This window comes from Prunus persica, chromosome G4, assembly GCF_000346465.2.
Source record: "Prunus persica cultivar Lovell chromosome G4, Prunus_persica_NCBIv2, whole genome shotgun sequence".
Lineage (NCBI taxonomy): Eukaryota > Viridiplantae > Streptophyta > Magnoliopsida > Rosales > Rosaceae > Prunus > Prunus persica.
Genome location: NC_034012.1, coordinates 2,730,917 through 2,749,353, shown reverse-complemented (window position 1 = coordinate 2,749,353; position 18,437 = coordinate 2,730,917). Strand labels below are relative to the sequence as shown.

General features: G+C 40.0%; 7 protein-coding genes across 8 annotated transcripts; 3 read left to right on the top strand and 4 right to left on the bottom strand.

Moving 5' to 3' along the window:
* On the top strand, positions 92-1,941 carry LOC18778519 (spermidine coumaroyl-CoA acyltransferase). The gene is made up of 2 exons (XM_007211563.2): positions 92-994; positions 1,309-1,941. Exons 1-2 carry the CDS (start codon positions 180-182, stop codon positions 1,844-1,846), a joined length of 1,353 nt encoding a protein of 450 aa, XP_007211625.1. The 5' UTR covers positions 92-179; the 3' UTR covers positions 1,847-1,941.
* Positions 2,372-4,517, top strand: LOC18778382 (magnesium-chelatase subunit ChlI, chloroplastic). The gene is made up of 3 exons (XM_007211672.2): positions 2,372-2,620; positions 2,841-2,953; positions 3,261-4,517. The coding sequence occupies exons 1-3, from the start codon at positions 2,518-2,520 to the stop codon at positions 4,311-4,313; spliced, it is 1,269 nt and encodes a 422-aa protein (XP_007211734.1). The 5' UTR covers positions 2,372-2,517; the 3' UTR covers positions 4,314-4,517.
* On the bottom strand, positions 4,653-5,884 carry LOC18778799 (nudix hydrolase 15, mitochondrial). Its single transcript, XM_020561859.1, has 3 exons — positions 5,607-5,884; positions 5,361-5,503; positions 4,653-5,208 (listed from the first exon to the last, which is right to left on the bottom strand). Exons 1-3 carry the CDS (start codon positions 5,815-5,817, stop codon positions 4,870-4,872), a joined length of 693 nt encoding a protein of 230 aa, XP_020417448.1. The 5' UTR covers positions 5,818-5,884; the 3' UTR covers positions 4,653-4,869.
* Positions 7,063-8,315, bottom strand: LOC18778753 (nudix hydrolase 11). Its single transcript, XM_007211967.2, has 3 exons — positions 8,034-8,315; positions 7,804-7,946; positions 7,063-7,475 (listed from the first exon to the last, which is right to left on the bottom strand). The coding sequence occupies exons 1-3, from the start codon at positions 8,239-8,241 to the stop codon at positions 7,164-7,166; spliced, it is 663 nt and encodes a 220-aa protein (XP_007212029.1). The 5' UTR covers positions 8,242-8,315; the 3' UTR covers positions 7,063-7,163.
* LOC18781090 (nudix hydrolase 15, mitochondrial) lies at positions 9,663-11,709 on the bottom strand. Its single transcript, XM_007211915.2, has 4 exons — positions 11,100-11,709; positions 10,828-10,970; positions 10,089-10,208; positions 9,663-9,994 (listed from the first exon to the last, which is right to left on the bottom strand). The coding sequence occupies exons 1-4, from the start codon at positions 11,443-11,445 to the stop codon at positions 9,770-9,772; spliced, it is 834 nt and encodes a 277-aa protein (XP_007211977.2). The 5' UTR covers positions 11,446-11,709; the 3' UTR covers positions 9,663-9,769.
* Positions 12,780-14,151, top strand: LOC18778505 (transcription factor TCP4). The gene is made up of 2 exons (XM_007214298.2): positions 12,780-12,923; positions 13,073-14,151. The coding sequence occupies exon 2, from the start codon at positions 13,132-13,134 to the stop codon at positions 13,990-13,992; it is 861 nt and encodes a 286-aa protein (XP_007214360.1). The 5' UTR covers positions 12,780-12,923; positions 13,073-13,131; the 3' UTR covers positions 13,993-14,151.
* LOC18779315 (protein IQ-DOMAIN 1) lies at positions 14,619-17,958 on the bottom strand. Of its 2 annotated transcripts, none has more exons than XM_007211657.2 (6): positions 17,765-17,958; positions 17,259-17,371; positions 16,682-16,813; positions 16,154-16,381; positions 15,522-15,635; positions 14,619-15,436 (listed from the first exon to the last, which is right to left on the bottom strand). In XM_007211657.2, exons 2-6 carry the CDS (start codon positions 17,331-17,333, stop codon positions 15,101-15,103), a joined length of 885 nt encoding a protein of 294 aa, XP_007211719.1. In that variant the 5' UTR covers positions 17,334-17,371; positions 17,765-17,958; the 3' UTR covers positions 14,619-15,100. The 2 variants fall into 2 exon arrangements, with proteins under 2 accessions (XP_007211719.1, XP_007211720.1); XM_007211658.2 differs by having other exon boundaries at positions 17,605-17,944.

The following is an 18,437-nucleotide window of genomic DNA, read 5'->3' as shown; positions in this document are numbered from 1 at the left end:
GGTCTGTGGTTGGAAAGTCTTCACTCAGAAAAGGGCATGCAATGATGCATGAGGCCAGTAGGCGGTGCCGCATGCTCCACGTCGCTCCTCAGTCTCTATTATAAACCTCCACAATGTACCACAAAAGAATGAAGAATCCAAAGCACCATCCAACCAACTACCAAACTAAGTGACCAAAAATGCACGTTAAAATCATAGAAACCACTCTCATCGTTCCATCTACACCCCCATTTAACGACGATCACGTCCTCTCTCTCTCCCACCTCGACAACGACCCCAACCTCCGTGTCAGCTTCCGTTATGTCCGCGCCTACCACAACACCAACTCATCCGCTCCCTCCTCCAACCCCCGCCACGTCATCTCCGCAGCCCTCTCCGCCGCTCTCGTCCATTACTACCCTCTCGCCGCCACTCTCCGCAGCCGCCCCGACCACCGCTTCGAGCTCTTTTGCTCCAACGGCCAAGGCGTCCCCCTTATTTTTGCCTCTTCGGACGCCACTCTCGACTCCGTCAGCTACCTCGATGACCCGGCTGCGGATTTTGTCGAACAGTTGGTGCCCGACCCGAACCCCGACGAGGCCATGGTCCACCCGTGCGTGCTGCAAGTCACGGTGTTCGAGTGTGGCGGGTTCACCCTCGGAGCCGCCATTAACCACGCCCTGTGCGACGGAATGGGAGCCACCCAGTTTTTCAATGCCGTGGCTGAGTTGGCTCGCGGGGCTACCCGGGTGTCGGTTGAGCCCGTATGGGACCGGGCGGGCTTGCTGGGACCCAGAGACCCTCCCCGAATTGGTGCACCGGTACTCCATGAGTGCTTGAGTTTGGAGAGGGGGTTCTCACCGTACGGACAGGCAAAGATGATGGGCCCAGTTGCGAGGGAGTGCTTTCATGTGAGGGACGAGTGTCTGGAGCGATTCAAGAGCGAGCTGTTGGAGCAGTCCGGGCTGAGCTTCACCACTTTTGAAGCTTTAGGTGCTTTTATATGGCGCGCCAAGTAAGTTGCTGTTAATAAAATAAAATTCTTTGCTCTATTCTTCTTTCAGTAAATTTTAAGTTTGTCCTCGACCAAATTGCATAAATAGTCTTTTAATTTTAATTTTTTTTAAATAAAATTGAACATTTAAGCATGGTAGGATTAGACCTCCAATTCAGGTTTTTAGTTGATAAAAAACTTGATTACAATTATGAATACTATTATTTGAGCCGTCATGTTTTGAAGTTATAAACAAGTGTCACAACGTCAAAAACTTATTTGCAAAATTGAAATTTACTCCCTTTTTTTGTTGTTGAAATGATGGGATGAAACAGGATTAAAGCCTTGAAGCTTCCAAGTAATGACAAGGTAACATTTGCATACTCAATCAACGTACGAAAACTAGTGAGCCCTGCATTACCAGCTGGGCATTGGGGCAACGGATGCGTTGCAATGTACGTGAAGCTGAGCGCCAAAGACTTAACAGAGAAACCCATTTGGGCAGTGGCCGAGCAGATTAAGAAGAGCAAAAGCAACACCACGGATGAGTACGTGCGGTCCTTCATCGATTTTCAGGAGCTTCATTACGAGGAAGGGATCACGGCAGGAAAAGAGGTGAGTGGGTTCACAGATTGGAGGCACCTGCGCCACTCCACAGTTGATTTTGGCTGGGGAGGTCCTGTGACCGTTTTGCCCCTCTCAAGGAACTTGCTTGGCAGCGTTGAGCCTTGCTTTTTCTTGCCGCCTCCGTCGTCTGCGAGTGAAGGGAAGAAAGATGGGTTCAGGGTTTTGGTGAATCTGAGGGAGAGTGCTATATCTGCTTTTAGAGAGGAGATGCAGAAGTTTAGCTGCTATGAATTTGGATTGCCTTGATGTTTTGCAAGACCACATTACTTGTAAGTGAAGTATAATAATGGAATGTAATTTACGCATTATCTATTGCATCATATGATTGGTTTCCCCCCTTATTTTGTCATGAGAAGCGGAAGAATTAAGTTTGATCCAAAACTTTTGTCACTGGAAGTGATATATTAATGCTAGTGACACGAAATTTTGTGCACCAAATTTAGGAGAGAAGCTCCCGTTCAAGTGCAACGTGTGGTATAAAAATTCGGAGGAGGGATAAAGACAGTGCAAAATATTTCTCAAATGTGGATTCAATTTACCACATCACCTTAAAATTTGTCAAATGGGCTCGACTTTCCAAACTTTTTAAAAAATTATCCAAATAAATAATACCAAACAACACATAGAAGCATAAACGCAATTCCAAAACATAAATAATTTACATGCTATTATTACTCTCTTTTAAATTATTTAAGAAACTTTTCAAAAATGTATTAATGGCCACCACATTTTTCTCTTCTTCTTTTTGGTATACGACAAAGCAGAGCAAGTAACATACAATACAAGATACGACTGAAAATCTATCCACTTATCCTCAGCCTCACAAACCAATAGAAAGTTAGAAACCATGTGAAGCTCTCAAGCTCAAGAAATATACTCACACTCGAACACAGGCCGCTTTCCATAAACACTTTTACATGGCATCCATACTCGGAAGCTGCTCAACGGCAGCCTTTGCCTCTCGACCTCTCTCATCTCGCACTTCCAGGGCTTCAATTCCCTCTCTCTCTTTAAGCCCAGGTACATTTCCCGCTAAATAGAATAAAACCCCCCCTTCTTTTTCCAGCAACAGAATCATGATTGAGGCGTGTTTTCTGTAATTTGGTTGAAGATAAGAAAAACCCAGTTCATATTTGGTGTTTGTTTGTGTTTTAAAGGGATATAAGATGTGGGTTTAGCATTAGCTGGCTGGCTAGTGGATTGTTATTAATGTGAATGAATTTTATTTTTTGTATTGCAGGGACGAGTTATGGGAAGAAGTTTTATGGAGGGATTGGGATTCATGGAAAGAAGAGGCCTCAATTTCATGTGGCAGTGACCAATGTTGCCACTGAAATCAGCCCTGCTGAGCAGGTCTGAACCCTCTTTATCTATTTGTCTTCCCTCACTCTATTTGACAACAAATTTTGATTAAAAAAATTTCACTGTTAATATTATTGGCTGAAGTGCATAGGTTATAGTTAAATTTGGATGTTGAAATTTTCTGTAATTGGAGAAAGATTTTGTTGAACCCAAAATTTCTTTCCTTAACTGAGTAAATAATCAAAGATAAGTTTCAATTTCAAGAAAAAGTTTTTATTTTTGGGAATTCACTTGCTATATAAATATTAGGTTCTTCAATATATGTGTGATTAATTCTGGTCAGCCTGATCATATTCAGGCACAGAGGGCTGCTGCTAAGGAAAACCAGAGGCCAGTATATCCATTCGCTGCTATAGTGGGGCAAGATGAGATGAAACTGTGCCTTCTGCTGAATGTGATTGATCCCAAGATTGGGGGTGTCATGATCATGGGGGATAGGGGAACTGGAAAATCCACAACTGTTCGGTCCTTGGTTGACTTGCTTCCTGAAATCAAGGTAGTTTATGGTGATCCATACAATTCTGATCCCGAAGATCCAGAGTCCATGGGAGCGGAAGTTAGAGAGAGCATTGTGAAAGGGGAGGAACTTCCTGTCACCATGACTAAGATCAACATGGTTGATTTACCCTTGGGTGCTACAGAAGATAGAGTCTGTGGGACAATTGATATTGAGAAAGCTCTAACTGAGGGCGTCAAGGCATTTGAGCCTGGCCTTCTTGCAAAAGCTAACAGAGGAATTCTTTATGTGGACGAAGTTAATCTCTTGGATGATCATTTAGTGGATGTTTTATTGGATTCTGCTGCCTCCGGATGGAACACAGTGGAGAGAGAGGGTATTTCAATTTCACATCCTGCCCGGTTTATTTTGATTGGCTCAGGCAATCCAGAAGAAGGGGAGCTGAGGCCACAGTTGCTTGACCGTTTTGGGATGCATGCACAAGTTGGGACTGTAAGGGATGCAGAGCTCAGAGTGAAGATTGTGGAGGAGAGAGCTCGGTTTGACAAAAACCCCAAAGAATTTCGGGGTTCTTACCAAGCTGAGCAAGAAAAGCTTCAACAACAGATTGGCTCAGCTAGAAGTTACCTTCCATCTGTTCAGATTGATCAGGATCTCAAGGTGAAAATCTCTAAGGTTTGTGCAGAGTTGAACGTTGATGGATTGAGAGGAGACATAGTGACTAACAGGGCTGCAAAAGCTTTGGCTGCTCTAAAGGGAAGAGATAAGGTGACTCCAGAGGATATTGCTACCGTCATCCCTAACTGCTTAAGACATCGTCTTCGGAAGGATCCTTTAGAGTCAATTGACTCAGGCTTACTTGTCATTGAGAAGTTCTACGAGGTGTTTAGCTGAAGGAGGTACTGAAAGTGTTCTTTTATTTTTTGTTGTAAGATTGTTGTTTTGTTTAATTTTTTTTTTCTGGGCTATTAAATCCCATACTGCTTTTACACGGGAACATTTAGATTTTTGGCCATCCATATGTTCTGACTACTATGTTATATAACTAAAAAGCTTTATGGTCTATAATTTTGCGAAGCTTGAAGCTCGGTTGAACTATCTATATGGATCCAATTTCGTTGCCAATGGTTTCTCCCAATTTATTGATTGAAATGTGCTGTTATCTTGTGTATAATAAATTCTTGCTTTGAGGGTTACACTGATCTTTGGGTTCATGGCATGGCAATATTTCCAAGACTAAGAACTGTGCATAAACTTTATCATTACTTTGTCATTATAACATGTGAGAAAGTGGTGAAGAGAAACTGCTATAGAGAAGGTTTTCGGTCTCTGCCGGAGATATGCATAGGAAAATCTCTTAACACTCTGCATTAACACTTTGAAATCTAAGCTCAAAGTTGATAGATATTGACTCGAGCAATGCTGGTTGTGAATACGATGACATAAAAACCTATGGCATGGCAGTGTTCTGAGCAACATCACTCCAGAATTTCGGCCTCTGCTCGGAAAATGGTGGCTGCCTTTGGTACACAATTGATGCAGTCCTTATCAGAATGCCAGCAGTTAAAGCCCAGATGACATACTCTTTACCATCTGCTTCATAGTTAAAATAATGTAACAGATACTTGGCTCCCATCCATTCTCTCTCCTCTGCTCTCCTATTCTCATCCTTGAGAAACATTTCCAAGGGAGCATAGAACATTGCTTCCACTTCTGCAGCATTTGGAGCTGGACTAAATGCTTTTATGTCTGAAAGTAGGCCAATTACAGGAACCACAGCCATACCACGCTGCACGTATATAGCAAACACAAAGCTTACCATGAAAATTTGAAAATCTTTAATATCATCATTCAAGAAGCTCGCATTTAACGATGCATGATTTGTAATTTTTTTATTTATTCCAATGACTAATTACATTTGTTAAAAAGTCATGAGCTAACCTTGGTTACAATGGGTTGAAGAACGGTGATAACGTTGACTAGGGAAGGGTCCAAGCCGATCTCCTCCTTGGCCTCCCGAAGGGCAGTGTCCACGTCATCAGCATCCCCTTCCTCTCTTTTCCCGCCGGGGAGCGCAACATCGCCTGCAAGTTTGCAACCAAACACACCCTATCTCTAATTAGTCTTTACAATGCTTATACTGGTAGGTGGGTAGGTGAGGCCGATCATGACCATTTGACCACTCACCGGGGTTAGAAGAGAGAGTTGAGGCTCGCTTTGTGAGAATGACGTGCAGATCGCCATCTTCCCCTTTGAACAAACACACCAGAACCGCTGCTCGTTTGCTTGTACCGGCGGCGGTGCTGGCAGGACCTGCTGGACCCGGTTTCACTGCTTTCTCGGCAATAAAATGTTGTGCTAAGGCTTGGAGCCTTTGTTCAACGCTGCCTGAATGCATTACTTTTTATGTTTTCTCTTTCTAAGACAAAAACAATGTGGGGATTATGTATAGCACTTGGCTTCGCTTCCCAACTACTTAAGGCAGGCACCCACCAACCCTATTTTTATTGGGGAATTTGCATAATTATCACCCAGACTAGACTAGACCATTACGGGTGTGTGCTTTTACTACCAATAAAAAGAATTTAATTATTTACCACCTAAACTTCACTTTTAGTGCTATTCTAACACCTCCATCAGCTTCTGTTAAATTTTCTGTGAAATATGGGATTGTTATTTATTTTCTTGACATTTAATATCTATTTAAAAATTAAATAAATACTAAAAAATCCTAAAAGAATGAAAAATTGAAAACAAATTTAACATTTTGTTCATCGCTTTAACATTTGAAAACAAATTCTACGAGGTGTTTAGCTAAAGGAGGTACTGAAAGTATCCTTTTAATTTTTGTTGGCAAGATTGTTGTTTTGTTTTGTTTTTGTTTTTTTGCGTTTTCTGGGCTATTAATCCCATACGGCTTTTACACGGGAACATTTACACTAAAAGCTCTATGGTCTATTGTGGGAGCATAAAATTTCGGGTCCTTCAACTTGTAATGTTGTAATCAATATTGAGAAGCCGAACACTATCTTCAATTGCCAACAATAAGAGGGTACTTGCAAGAAAATACTCAAACGCTCAAGTCAGTAGAAGTACAATCACAAGAGAGTTAAGAGTAAAATTGTAACCCCTCCCTGGATACCGGATTAATTGGCCTTTTATAAGCAGTGGAGTCTTGGGCTCCAAGTTCCATGGTCTCTTCATGATCCACAATCACTCCATCATGGGCATGGTAGTGGGTGATATTGTGGGCTTTGCCGTGTGATATGGAACATGCTGGCTTTTTATCATGGGCATATGACATGTTTGTCTTGATAGGCCATGATCATCAAATCCCACTAATCCCATGATTTCACTAATCCCATGATTTTACTCATGTGCGATCATGGATAGACAATCAAACATGTTGCTTAATTGCATCTCCACACTTCCCCAAGTTTAAGGTGCTAGTGGATTGATTTCTCGAGGGGTAATTTTCGCTCCCACACAATTTTGAAGAAGCTTGAAGCTCGGTTGAACTATCATATATTTCGTTGCCTATGGATTCTCCTAATTATTTTGATTGAAATGTGCAGTTATCTTGTGTCTAATAGATTATTGCTTTATGTGTTGCGCTGATCTTTGGGTTCATGGCATGGCAATATTTGCGAAGAATAATACTATGAACTATGCACAAATTGGATTGTTGTCTAAGCTCAAAGTTGATAAATATTTGACTCAAGCAATGCCGGTTGACATAAAAACCTAATTCCAGAATTTGGGCCTCTGTTCGAGAAATGCCGGCTGCCTTTGGTACACAATTGAAGCAACCCTTATCAGAATGCCAGCAGTGAAAGCCCAGATGACATACTCTTTACCATCTGCTTCATAGTTAAAGCAATGTAACAGATACTTGTGTCCCATCCATTCTTTCTCCTCCGCTCTTCTGTTCTCATCCTTGAGAAACATTTCTAAGGGAACATAAAAAATTGATTCCACTTCTGCAGCATTTGGAGCGGGACTAAATGCTTTTAAGTCTGAAAGTAGGCCAATTACAGGAACCACAGTCATACCATTCTGCACATACATAGCAAACACAAAGCTAGCTTTACTTCCCAAAGAGGGAGAAGAAAAATACAACTAAAAGAGTTTCTATTTTCACAATCTGTCAACCACCATGAAAAATTGAAAATCTTAAATATTTTTTCACTGTATTTTTGGTGCAGTGCAAATAGAAGCTCCCATTTAAAGATGAAAAAGTTGTAATTTCTTTTATTATTATTATTTTTTTGTTCAATGCATGCATACAGTAATGGTAGATTAAAATAACTAGTTACATTTATAAAAAATTATATTTACATACAGTAATGTACAATTGTACAGATATGATGAGTTATGAGCTAACCTTGGTTAAACTGGGTTGAAAAACGGTGATAACCTTGACTAGGGACGGGTCCAAGCCGATCTCCTCCTTGGCCTCCCGGAGGGCAGTGTCCACGTCATCAGCATCCCCTTCCTCTCTTTTCCCACCGGGGAGCGCAACGTCGCCTGCAACCAAACACACCCTATTTCATGCTTATGCTGGTAGGTTGGTGTGTGAGGCTGATCATGATTCATGACCATTTGACCACTCACCAGGGTTAGAAGAGAGAGTTGAGGCTCGCCTTGTGAGAATGACGTGCAGGTCGTCTTCTTCCCCTTTAAACAAACACACCAGAACCGCCGCTCGTTTGCTCCAACAGGTGGTGCTGGCAGTAGCTTCCGGACCCGGTTTGACTGCTTTATCGGCGATGAAATGTTGTGCTAAGGTGTGGAGCCTTCGTTCAACGCTGTCCGAATCCATTTACTTTTTTATGCTATCTCTTTCTGAAACAAAAACGACGTGGGGTGGGGTATGTATAGTGTTGACGCTCGGCACACACCGAAGCCATCTGCCCAAATAAAACGACGACACGTGGGCCTCGTGCACCGCACCAGAAGAAAGGAGCAAGTTGCCCTCAGCCTCGGACTCCTTAGCAAAATCAAGAGGATACATATGAGCCACGTCGATGCCGATCCGCCATACCTCAAAAAGCGTGTCCACGTCCTTTTCAAAGCCAAGTGTAAACTGTTCAGATCACCACCTCACTAAATGAGACTGCTGTCGTGAGCAGCAGGCTACCTTGTCCATGCCCACTGAAAGTATGAAAGGGTTATCATGAGCAGAGGACGTGGACAAACCTAAACCGCCCATCATCTGACAGATCTGATGTGACATAAATGGCTCGGCTCCGAGCTCGGGTGGCAGGCTTGTAAGTTAGTTCTTTTGGTTCCCCCTTATAAATAAGAGCAGATGTTTTTGTAAAGAGACACAGAGTAGGATCCCTTCAGAAAAAGGAGAGAAATAAGAAAGAAAAAAAGCCTGATCTCTTGCCATCCCTTATTTTACCCTATTTAAGCTTCTTTTCCCCTAAAATCATTTCAGAATAACTCTCTCTTTATGTTGGCCACTTGAATATCTGTGGTTCAAACATATAGCACTTGGCTTCGCTTTTAAACATTTCTCTTCAACAAATAATAAATAAATAAATAAATAACAGTGCATAAAAAGTTATTTGGAAGGATCCTTGAAAAAAGGTCGAAGCGCAGCTGAACTATATTAAAGTCTCAGCTCAAAGTTGATAGATGAGTAACAATAACATGACGACGTTAAACCTATGGCTTGGGGTGGTGCTATCCAATCCAGAATTTTGGCCTCCGCTTGAAGCAGCGGTTATCAGAACGCCAGCAGTTAAGGCCCCGATGACTGATTTCTCGAGTCTGAAATGTTGGGCTAAAGTTTGGAGTCTTTGTTCAACGCTGCACGCCACCTATTTCTATGTCCTCAAGTCTCTCCAAGACAAATGCGGTGGGAATAGCGCTTACCTTCCCTACTAATAGGGTGGGTGTGGCGGCAGGAAACCACACCAAATCGGGGTGAACTGGTCCTGCAAATTGGACTGCCGACTGTGCCAGAAATCCGGCCAACCAGATCAACGTTGGCTAAATTGGCCAACCTACCTACTACTGAAGGCTGGCACACAATAAAAGAAAATAATTTAACCTATTCCTTCACCACTACATTTGTTTTGTATATTATTGATCTTCTTGTAGAAAGGTATGTGCTTCAATCATAACTATAAGAAGAGTTCAGATTGATGAGGCTGAAAATTTGAGAAACATTAGGCCATTTCGCATCACCACAATATGAAAACAAAGTTTAGAGGGAAAGAAAAATGCCTGCCCTGACTTAAATGTTCCTATTATTGAACAGAGTGCATATTGAGGTAAATATTATTGCAGGAAAGAAGATCATTTCAAATACAACCCAATCCACAGTTTGTTAAAAAAAATTACGGAATCGTGGTATTTATGTCTACAACTCTAGGAACCTTGTAAATGGGATTCTGCTCCACAAAAGGTGGTGAGCGTTTGTATACAATTGATGCAGCCCTAATCAAGATACCAGCAGTTAAGCCCCATATTATGTACTTCTTGTTCTTGGTTTCATAGTCAAAGAAATGAATCAGATACTTGTTTCCCATCCACTCCCTCTCCTCTGACCTCCGGTTTTCATCCTGAAGCAAATGTATACAAAATGATCCTTTAAACAGAAATAACAGAAAATTGTATTGCTTTAACTCGGAGAGCAATGAAACTAAAGGGGCAAACCTTGATGAACATTTCCAATGGAGCATCGAATACGGCTTCCACTTCAGCAGGATTTGGAGCAGCCTTGAATGCTTCCTTTTCATTGAGTATGCCAATAACGGGGACAACTCTCAGTAGGTGCTGCGCAGAAAGCCAATGGTAGCTAAATCAAGTTCCTCATATATCCAGAAAGCTTTTCCAAGTTGCAAACCCTACACCGAAATTTGCAGTGCCTCATATGAGGACAGGTCATAATGCCATTATGGTCATCCTGCTCTTCCTCTAGGTACCCTATCTTTCTAAGTCAATCCAAAGCATTTAACCAACAAATCACACTAACTACCCTGCTCTTCCCCTAGACTAACCTCCAAAATTTTCAAATACCTTCATTTTTGTATGTAAATTTTCGAATGCCGAAATTAAATAGCTGTCTCAGGCAGACAAATTGTTAGAGCTCCTCCAATCTACCAATGTAACTGCTCATTTTTCTGGAATTTAAGACCCTAAGCCTTACATTCAAACTCATTTCAGTTGCAAACACAAAGTATAAGATATGTCGGGCCTTTCTTTATAGTCTCAACTGAAGTTCCCAACTTTCAACTTCCACTATAGAGAAACTCAGGCATTAATTTGTAATTTCCCAAACACAGTCTTAATTGTACAAATTTCAGTTCAATGAAGCGAAAATTCATAACAAATAATAACCACATAACAATAATGAAATTAACAATCGAACAATCAAAAAAGAAAAACTTGATACCTTAGACAAGAATGGTTCGAGAACAGTGACAACATTGACAAGCGAAGGATCCAAACCAATCTCTTCTTTTGCCTCCCTTGTTGCCGTGTCCCCATCATCTTTGTCTCCCTCCTCTGTTTTCCCGCCTGGCAAAGCAACTTCACCTGCCAAAAAACAAAAAAGAAAAAAAAAAATGAACCCCAAAAACCAATCTTTCGGATTTCTATATATATTTTTTAATATTCCTCAGTTTTCTCAGGAACCAAACAAAGGGTACCCAAAACTCCACAAACCCGAGTGGGTGGACAGCTTTGATGACCTCTTAGTGAGAATAACACGCAGATCCCCAACATCCCCTTCAAAGAGACAGAGCAAAACAGCGGCTCTCTTGGGTCTGAACCTTTCTGGGTCTTGTGCAATTGGGGTATTAGATTCAGCAAAACCCACCTGCGACACAACCTTGTGAGCAATTTCTTCGATTCTCTGCTCCTCAATATCATCGTCGGAGGAGAAAGGAGGTGGCTTGTAGAGACGGAGCTGTTGGGCCAAGGCCAAAAGTCTCTGTGACCCTACACAAGAATTGGCCGGCTCCATGAGTAGCGGAGGTGATGTTGATAGCCTTCTCAGGAGTGAGATCATGGGCTGTAGCTCTGCATAGTAAATAGTAGTAGAAGACAAGACTAGTTATTGGGGTTTGTTGGTTGTTTCACTCGGCAAATTCAGCAATGGTTATGGAAACACTTGCACATTACGGTTGATTATTATTTACGGTTGAACCCTAAATTATTATTATTATTATCTATTTAAGAAAATCCATATTATATTATCAGTCCCGAGATCAAGAGGACTTTTGTCCAAAAAAAAAAAAGAAAAAAAAGAAAGAAAGAAAGATCAAGAGGACTAGTCTAATATATTTATTATTTACATATGAGGCCCGAATATTGGATTAGCTAAATAGCCTACTCTCCTCTCATAAAATGACCGGAATAACCCATATACCTCATAGAGCAACCTCTCCTCTATATTCCATAGTAATAGATAAAATAAATTAAGAATTACAATCCTCAAAATACATGTTGCAATTCATTTTTAATAACAACACAGCTAATTCGGTTGATTTGTGGTATTTACATAGTCGTTTTTGGCAGTGCTTGCTTAGCAAAAAAAGTGAACAACGTTTAATTTTTCTTGTAATGTATTTTCTTTGAAATTTGTAGGATATTAATTAATTAATTTTGTAAAGCACATATTAATAAGTGGATTGGACGAGTAGGCTTTAAAGTGCAATAATATCAAGTGGGGTCGTGGCACATGTGACATGCCATTATATCGTCTTCTTAAGTTGTAAGACAGACAGAGTACCATGGTTACACAAGTTGTTTTCTTTTTCTTTACAACGATTCTCTGCGCAGCTGCGCATGCTGTCCTCCTTTGGCACGGGAAGAAGGTATCAGCCCAACAAACAAACTGTTAACATTTTGTAGTTTGAAACCTCACTTAGATCAAAAGAGCTTAATGGCATGTTTACTATCCGTAATCGGATGAGAATGAATTGAACACAAGATTACTAATCTGTAATGATATGAGAATGTTGAACACAGAAGTAATCCATAATAGGAATTCAACTCCTTATTTGATTTCAATTATGAATTAGTAAATATGCCATAAGCTTAATAGGGTGCATTGATATTATTGATATTATATGCTCTGCTTCATAGTTCTTACCATAAAATTGTCCTTGCCATCAGTTCATAATTAAGCCCCTAAAGTCTAGGAGGGTCCCCAAGAAAAAAGGTAATGTGTCCAGTTGACTAGCTTTTGAGGACAAGAGATAGCTGATTAGAATGTACATGAACTCCTTCCAAGAAAACCAGACTCACCAACACATATGATTGAAAGTGTCCCTGTCGTTTGAGGAATCTTTACTATATAGTCTGCCTTAGCACCAAACATATCACTGTTGGGTTTTGGCTTTTGGCTCTGTGACTCAAAACCCAACAAGAAAAAGAGACTTTACAAGTAAACTAGACAGGTTTGATACAAGGAAGAAGGGGCTGAAGAAAGAAGCCTGCTTTTTCTGCATTAATGCCATGCAGCCTGTGCTTAGCTTATAACAGGTGATCTTTATGATCTCTTCTGCTTGAGCAGATTTTGTCATGCCATCTCTATCAAAGATACCTCTCATTTCCTTGAGTTCCAGTCAGCTCTGATCAGAATTCATAGCTTTTGTCCTCGTTTCTAATTCTATCATTAACTATATTGCTAGACTATTTGCACCACTATCTTCCATAAACTTGAGAGGAAGACAGAGAGGAGAGAGAATCCATGAGTCACCTGCAAGACATTCTGCGTCTGCAAATGTTACAACAGAGAGGATCAAAGAATGAAGATCAAGATCAACCAGAAGATGTTCAAGAAGAAGAACAACAATCACAGAAGAGACTAATTGGTCAATATCAGCATGTTCAAGAACCACCAAACTATGGACCATTAAATGGCAAGATGTTGAATACCCACACAGCAAAATCCTCCAGGAAAAGTTGTTACTCAATGTCTTCTTCTTCTTCACATTTGGCATCTGAACAAGCGGAAATCAACAATGCGAGATATGGGAAGAATGTAAAAGTTCATGGAGGCCACATTGTCCGATCCACTGCAAGAAAAGAAAGGCACAGCAAGGTGTACACTTCCAAAGGTCCTAGAGACCGGAGGTTCCGGCTTTCAGCTCCGACTGCTATACAGTTCTATGATGTCCAAGACCGCCTTGGCTACGACCGGCCAAGTAAGGCCATTGATTGGCTCATTGAGAAGGCCAAGGCAGCAATTGAGGCTCTCTCTGAGTCTGAACTACCTGGAAAAGAGTATGACTGTACTAATATCAACTCTGCTCAACAGACAGAGCAAGACATTGGAGAAGAGAGTATGCGTCAGTTTCAGCATCACCAGAGAAGCTATGGTGGTGAACCAGAAAAACTGAACAATGTGAACAGTTTTAAAGAACCAGTTCTTGATCACCACCAGTTAAGTTCAATGAACTATGCTGAAGAAGCCCTCAATTCTGCCTCAAGTTTAACAGATTCCAAAATGGAGGTGGCTTGGTTTCAAAGTTTGATGTCTTGGAATTATAATGCAGGTGATGGAGGAGAAGGCTGTCCTTTCAGTTCATCCCATGTATATCTGCAATAGCCATATTTCTTAGCCAAATCCAGTTCCTTCCTCACATTAGTTCTATTCCTGCATAGGACTTTGCCTCGGGTAGATTACATGTTCAGAATGTACTAGAAGAATCTGGTTACTTGATCTAACAAGTCTTTTGATTGTGTTTTCAGTCTTACAAAATTGTTTCCCATCTGCTACTAAATTTTCCTGTTATGTGTCTCTGTCAAAACTATTCGATCCCATATCATAATGCTGGTGAGAAAACCTCTCATGTGTTTTAGGTGCCAACAAGTCAAAAAGTCAGCAACCTAGTCCTGCAAAAACAAAAGGAGATTAAAGTTGCAATTATAAGACCATGAAAAGCCTCTTCTAACAATTGTGTTTTCCATTTTCTTAGTGGATAGAGATAGTCATGTCATGTCAACTAGGCAAGCATTATTAAGTTCATCCTCTTTTGTAGGTGAAGGACGAAGAGTTTAATGAACACATACATACAGCTACCCTTTTGAACCTATCTCGTTTGTGCAGAACACCTAAAAGCTTAGACTTTGATTTAATGATCGTTCTTGTGGCCTCGATGCTCATCTTTTTTTTCTTCGAATTTTACCCTTCGCACAAAATCTGGTTGATTGAAGAAAAAGCTAAATCATATATGATACTGAATTCAATAGTCAATCAATTGAATAATGATGTAACACAAAGTAATTCAAAGATCAACACTTGCAGCAGCATAAATCACTTCAGCCTGCTGGTGGAAAATGTGAAGAACAACCGTAGTAATTACTAATTACAATGCGCAAAAGCACAGTATAATCACCCATCAACAAATAGATTGTCTATTTACACCATAAATATAATATTTTCCTTCTTTAACAATATACATCAAAATAAAGAATAGGGACAAAAACATCATAGAAGGATGCTCTGGTCAGTCCCAAATCCAGGTCCTGTTCGATAATCCTTTACTGCACGCCCAAGCATATAACTTCCACACCACTCCATGTACAAGAATCAGAAATGACCGCCTATATTAAAAAATGGATCCTCCCTCAAATTTCGGCAGTTTGAACTGATAACATACGGAAGACATTCTTATTTAGTCTCTACCGTTGGCCCAGAACCAGCAAGTCAATGTTTATTTCTGAGTGCTCCTCTCTTCAGTTTTAATGCCCTCTGCACGTGCAACCGGTTTTACTTCATCTGCTGTGTAAGACAATCTCCGAGCCCTTGTAGTTCCCTTACCATTTGATGAAGGGAGCTTGACTGAAACTGGAGTTTTTGGCGTTGGTGAATTTGTGTTTTTACCAACCTTGCTAGCTTGCTTACTCGGTACTTTCTTTGGGCTAGGTGACTGCACACGGCTTTCCCATGGACGAGCAGCAATCCATCGTTCTTTCCAGCTCCAACCCCAATTAGCTTTGCCAAGTTCATAATTACCCAATCCTTGGCTCTGACTACAGTTGGCCCTCCACTACAAATCATGGAAACGTGTTTTCATTCTCAATTGATTCTAGGGTCAAACCAAAGGATAAAGTGCATACAAGAAAACAGTATACCTGATGAGAAAAGGCATATGCCATAGCCCGCTCACGCTTAACTGCTGCTTCTTCTCTTTGATATATCCTTGCAAGAATTTCATCCATTGTTTCGGATCCACCACACCATTCCGCCTGTCATCCATTGAGACAATTACTCAGAAGCATTAATTGAGTTCAAAAAGCAGTCATAAAGTGAATTTATCTAAGGACAACAAGGTATGAAAAACAATCCTCATATGGTTGTTCACATGCATCTGATCTTTAAGAGAAAACCACATAACAGATCTCAGGCAACATATGCAGAGATTTGGAATAACAAAGCACAAATGCCAAAAGCTTGTCATCTTGTATTATGTACTATCTGATGCATTTCATAAAAAAAATTCAGTTATTAAGCAATCAACTTTACAAATAGACGGACTAGACTGAAATAACCTTAAGGCAACTAAGTAATTAAATGATAATAGACTTTTAACAATGAAAAATAATGTTGTGCAAATGCTGTGTGAGTGTGATCATGAGGGCTTGAGGCTGATTATGAGGTGATGATTCTGTGCACAAGTGCACCACGATTAATGAAGAAACTTGCAGAATCTTATTGTACATTTTAAATCTGACATGTTCTTAGATGTGGGAGCTGGTGGTCTCACCTCTATGTCATGAAGCTTCGCCTCAAGTTTATGTTGATTCTCTAATTTCTTCTGTTTGATCCGTCCTTCCGTTACCATATAAAGTCGACGAGCTCTAATCTCATCCTGTATTCTGCTCCATGAATGAAGATAGCTCAATGTAGTTGTGGCTTGCTTTGTAACAGGATAAGCTTGGGTCAGTATTTGCAATCGAACAATCCCTTTCAAGCGGCGTAAAGCTTTTCTAGCCTGCAATGGGTGAGAGAAAGTCTTAGGAAAACAAAATCCAGCATAACAAAAAGTGCTCCTTCATGCATAAATGCCTTCAGATAAGTTTGAATTTTCATCTGAAGCAAGAAAGGACCAAACTGCTACATAATTCAACAAAATTACCAAATCCTCATTACTGATGAAACAAGAAACAAGAAACTGTTCACCAAATAAGCAGAGCCAAACTAGAGACATAAAAACAAAATTCCAAAGGATCATCTGGGAACAAACATAACCGGTGTTGACTTTGTTAATTACATAACCTGTAATTAAACATACCACATATGCACGGAAAGCAGTCTGAATTCGAATTGCAGCTATTTCCTCATCTGGCAATCCAAGATTTTTACCATTTGCAAAACTAGACTTTTTCAATTTTATGGAATTTGATTTTCCATTAACTGAAGGTCCCTGTCAGAAAAATGTAATGACGGGTGAGAAATTACAATTACATACCAACATAAATTTTGAGATATTACATATAAATTCCTAGTAGCAACCATACCACTAAATCATAAACCATGCATTCACTTATATGACTAGGTTTAGTTTAAAAAGTTTTTATTCATGATGCAAACTGGTAATATAACTCGTGTGTATTGTGACAGCAACAGAGAATGTAATACCTTCAAGTATGTGTTAGATAAGCAATAATTGCAAGATAGTTATAGCATAAATTAGAAACTTAAACCTTCATGGACTTGCTGAGTGATATGTAAGATGGACGTGCTCAAGAACAACATTTCAATTTTGGATTAAAAATAAAGAATAATGATAATTAGAGTAAAATTTAAATTTCAAATTGCATTTCCTTAACAAAAGCTAAACCATGTACAACAATTTGAAGGCTCTATACCTTCAATCGTTTTGAACTGCCATCCTTGGATTTCTTTAAGCCGATTAATGCCTTAAACCAATATCCAGAACCCATACCTGATAGTGAGAGTCTCTCTCCAATTTAACATAACCCTGAGAGTTAAATATGATCACCATCAGCATTAAGCAACTAACAATGAATTAACTTTAAGCATGCAAAAATGGTACTTTTATTTTCTCTTTCCTTGGAAATCAATCCAACAGTTAACAAACAGATACGAATCAAAGTAAACTAAACTGTTGACCAAAGAAAACCAATTGAAGTTAAATGCAAGATAAAATCTTTCAAAGAATTTGTCACAAACATTGTAAACTGACTTCCATACCAATATGCTTTCTGTAAATTCCTTATATATTTAGCAACCAGATCCCACCCACGTCTCCCAAATGCACAAATGGGTATCCCCAAATCCCACTTGCCAACTCCCAAAGGAAGGCAAACAATGCAAAACCAAACAAAACAGCATCTGGGTAAGACTCACATACCAGAGAAGCAGCTTGAAAAAGTCCCAGAAGACACTCGTTTTAGGAAATGGATACTCAAGATTTTGGAGGAAAAAGGTTGTGCCAATTGTAATAGAAGCAGTAAGGAAGAAGCAAAGCCCCTGAGAAGGTGGGAGAGAATAAAAGGTGGGTGTGGTGTAGATTGCCATGGCCCCTCATCACCAGCCTTTTTCTCACCAAATAAAAAATAAAAAATATATATTTGTGGAATTTATAATTATTTTGTCATATAATATCATATAGAAATCTTTCTTTTTGGTTTTTTTAGTTCTCTCTCCTTAATCATAGGCTCAACCAACGCTAATACAACTCATGAAAGGTTAACGTGTTTGCGTACGTGTGGTTGAGGTGGTGGTCATTTGGTGGTTGGGTTTTTGTCATTTTGAGAAATCAACAAAAGCAGGCTACAGCGATAGCAGAACAAATCAATATCACTGTCTGATGCAGATGGGTTGCCTTTCTATTTATCTGAATCTTGTTTTTGCAGATTTCTACATATTCAATCAAATCCTCTGTCTTGCTTCAAGAATTTTGTAAGTTAGAAAAACAACTTACTTTTTTAATTAAAAATTATGTACTTTAATTAATCAAATCCCTCTATAAGCAAAAAAACTTGTATGATACGGGAATATCACTGTTTAACTATTCCCGACCA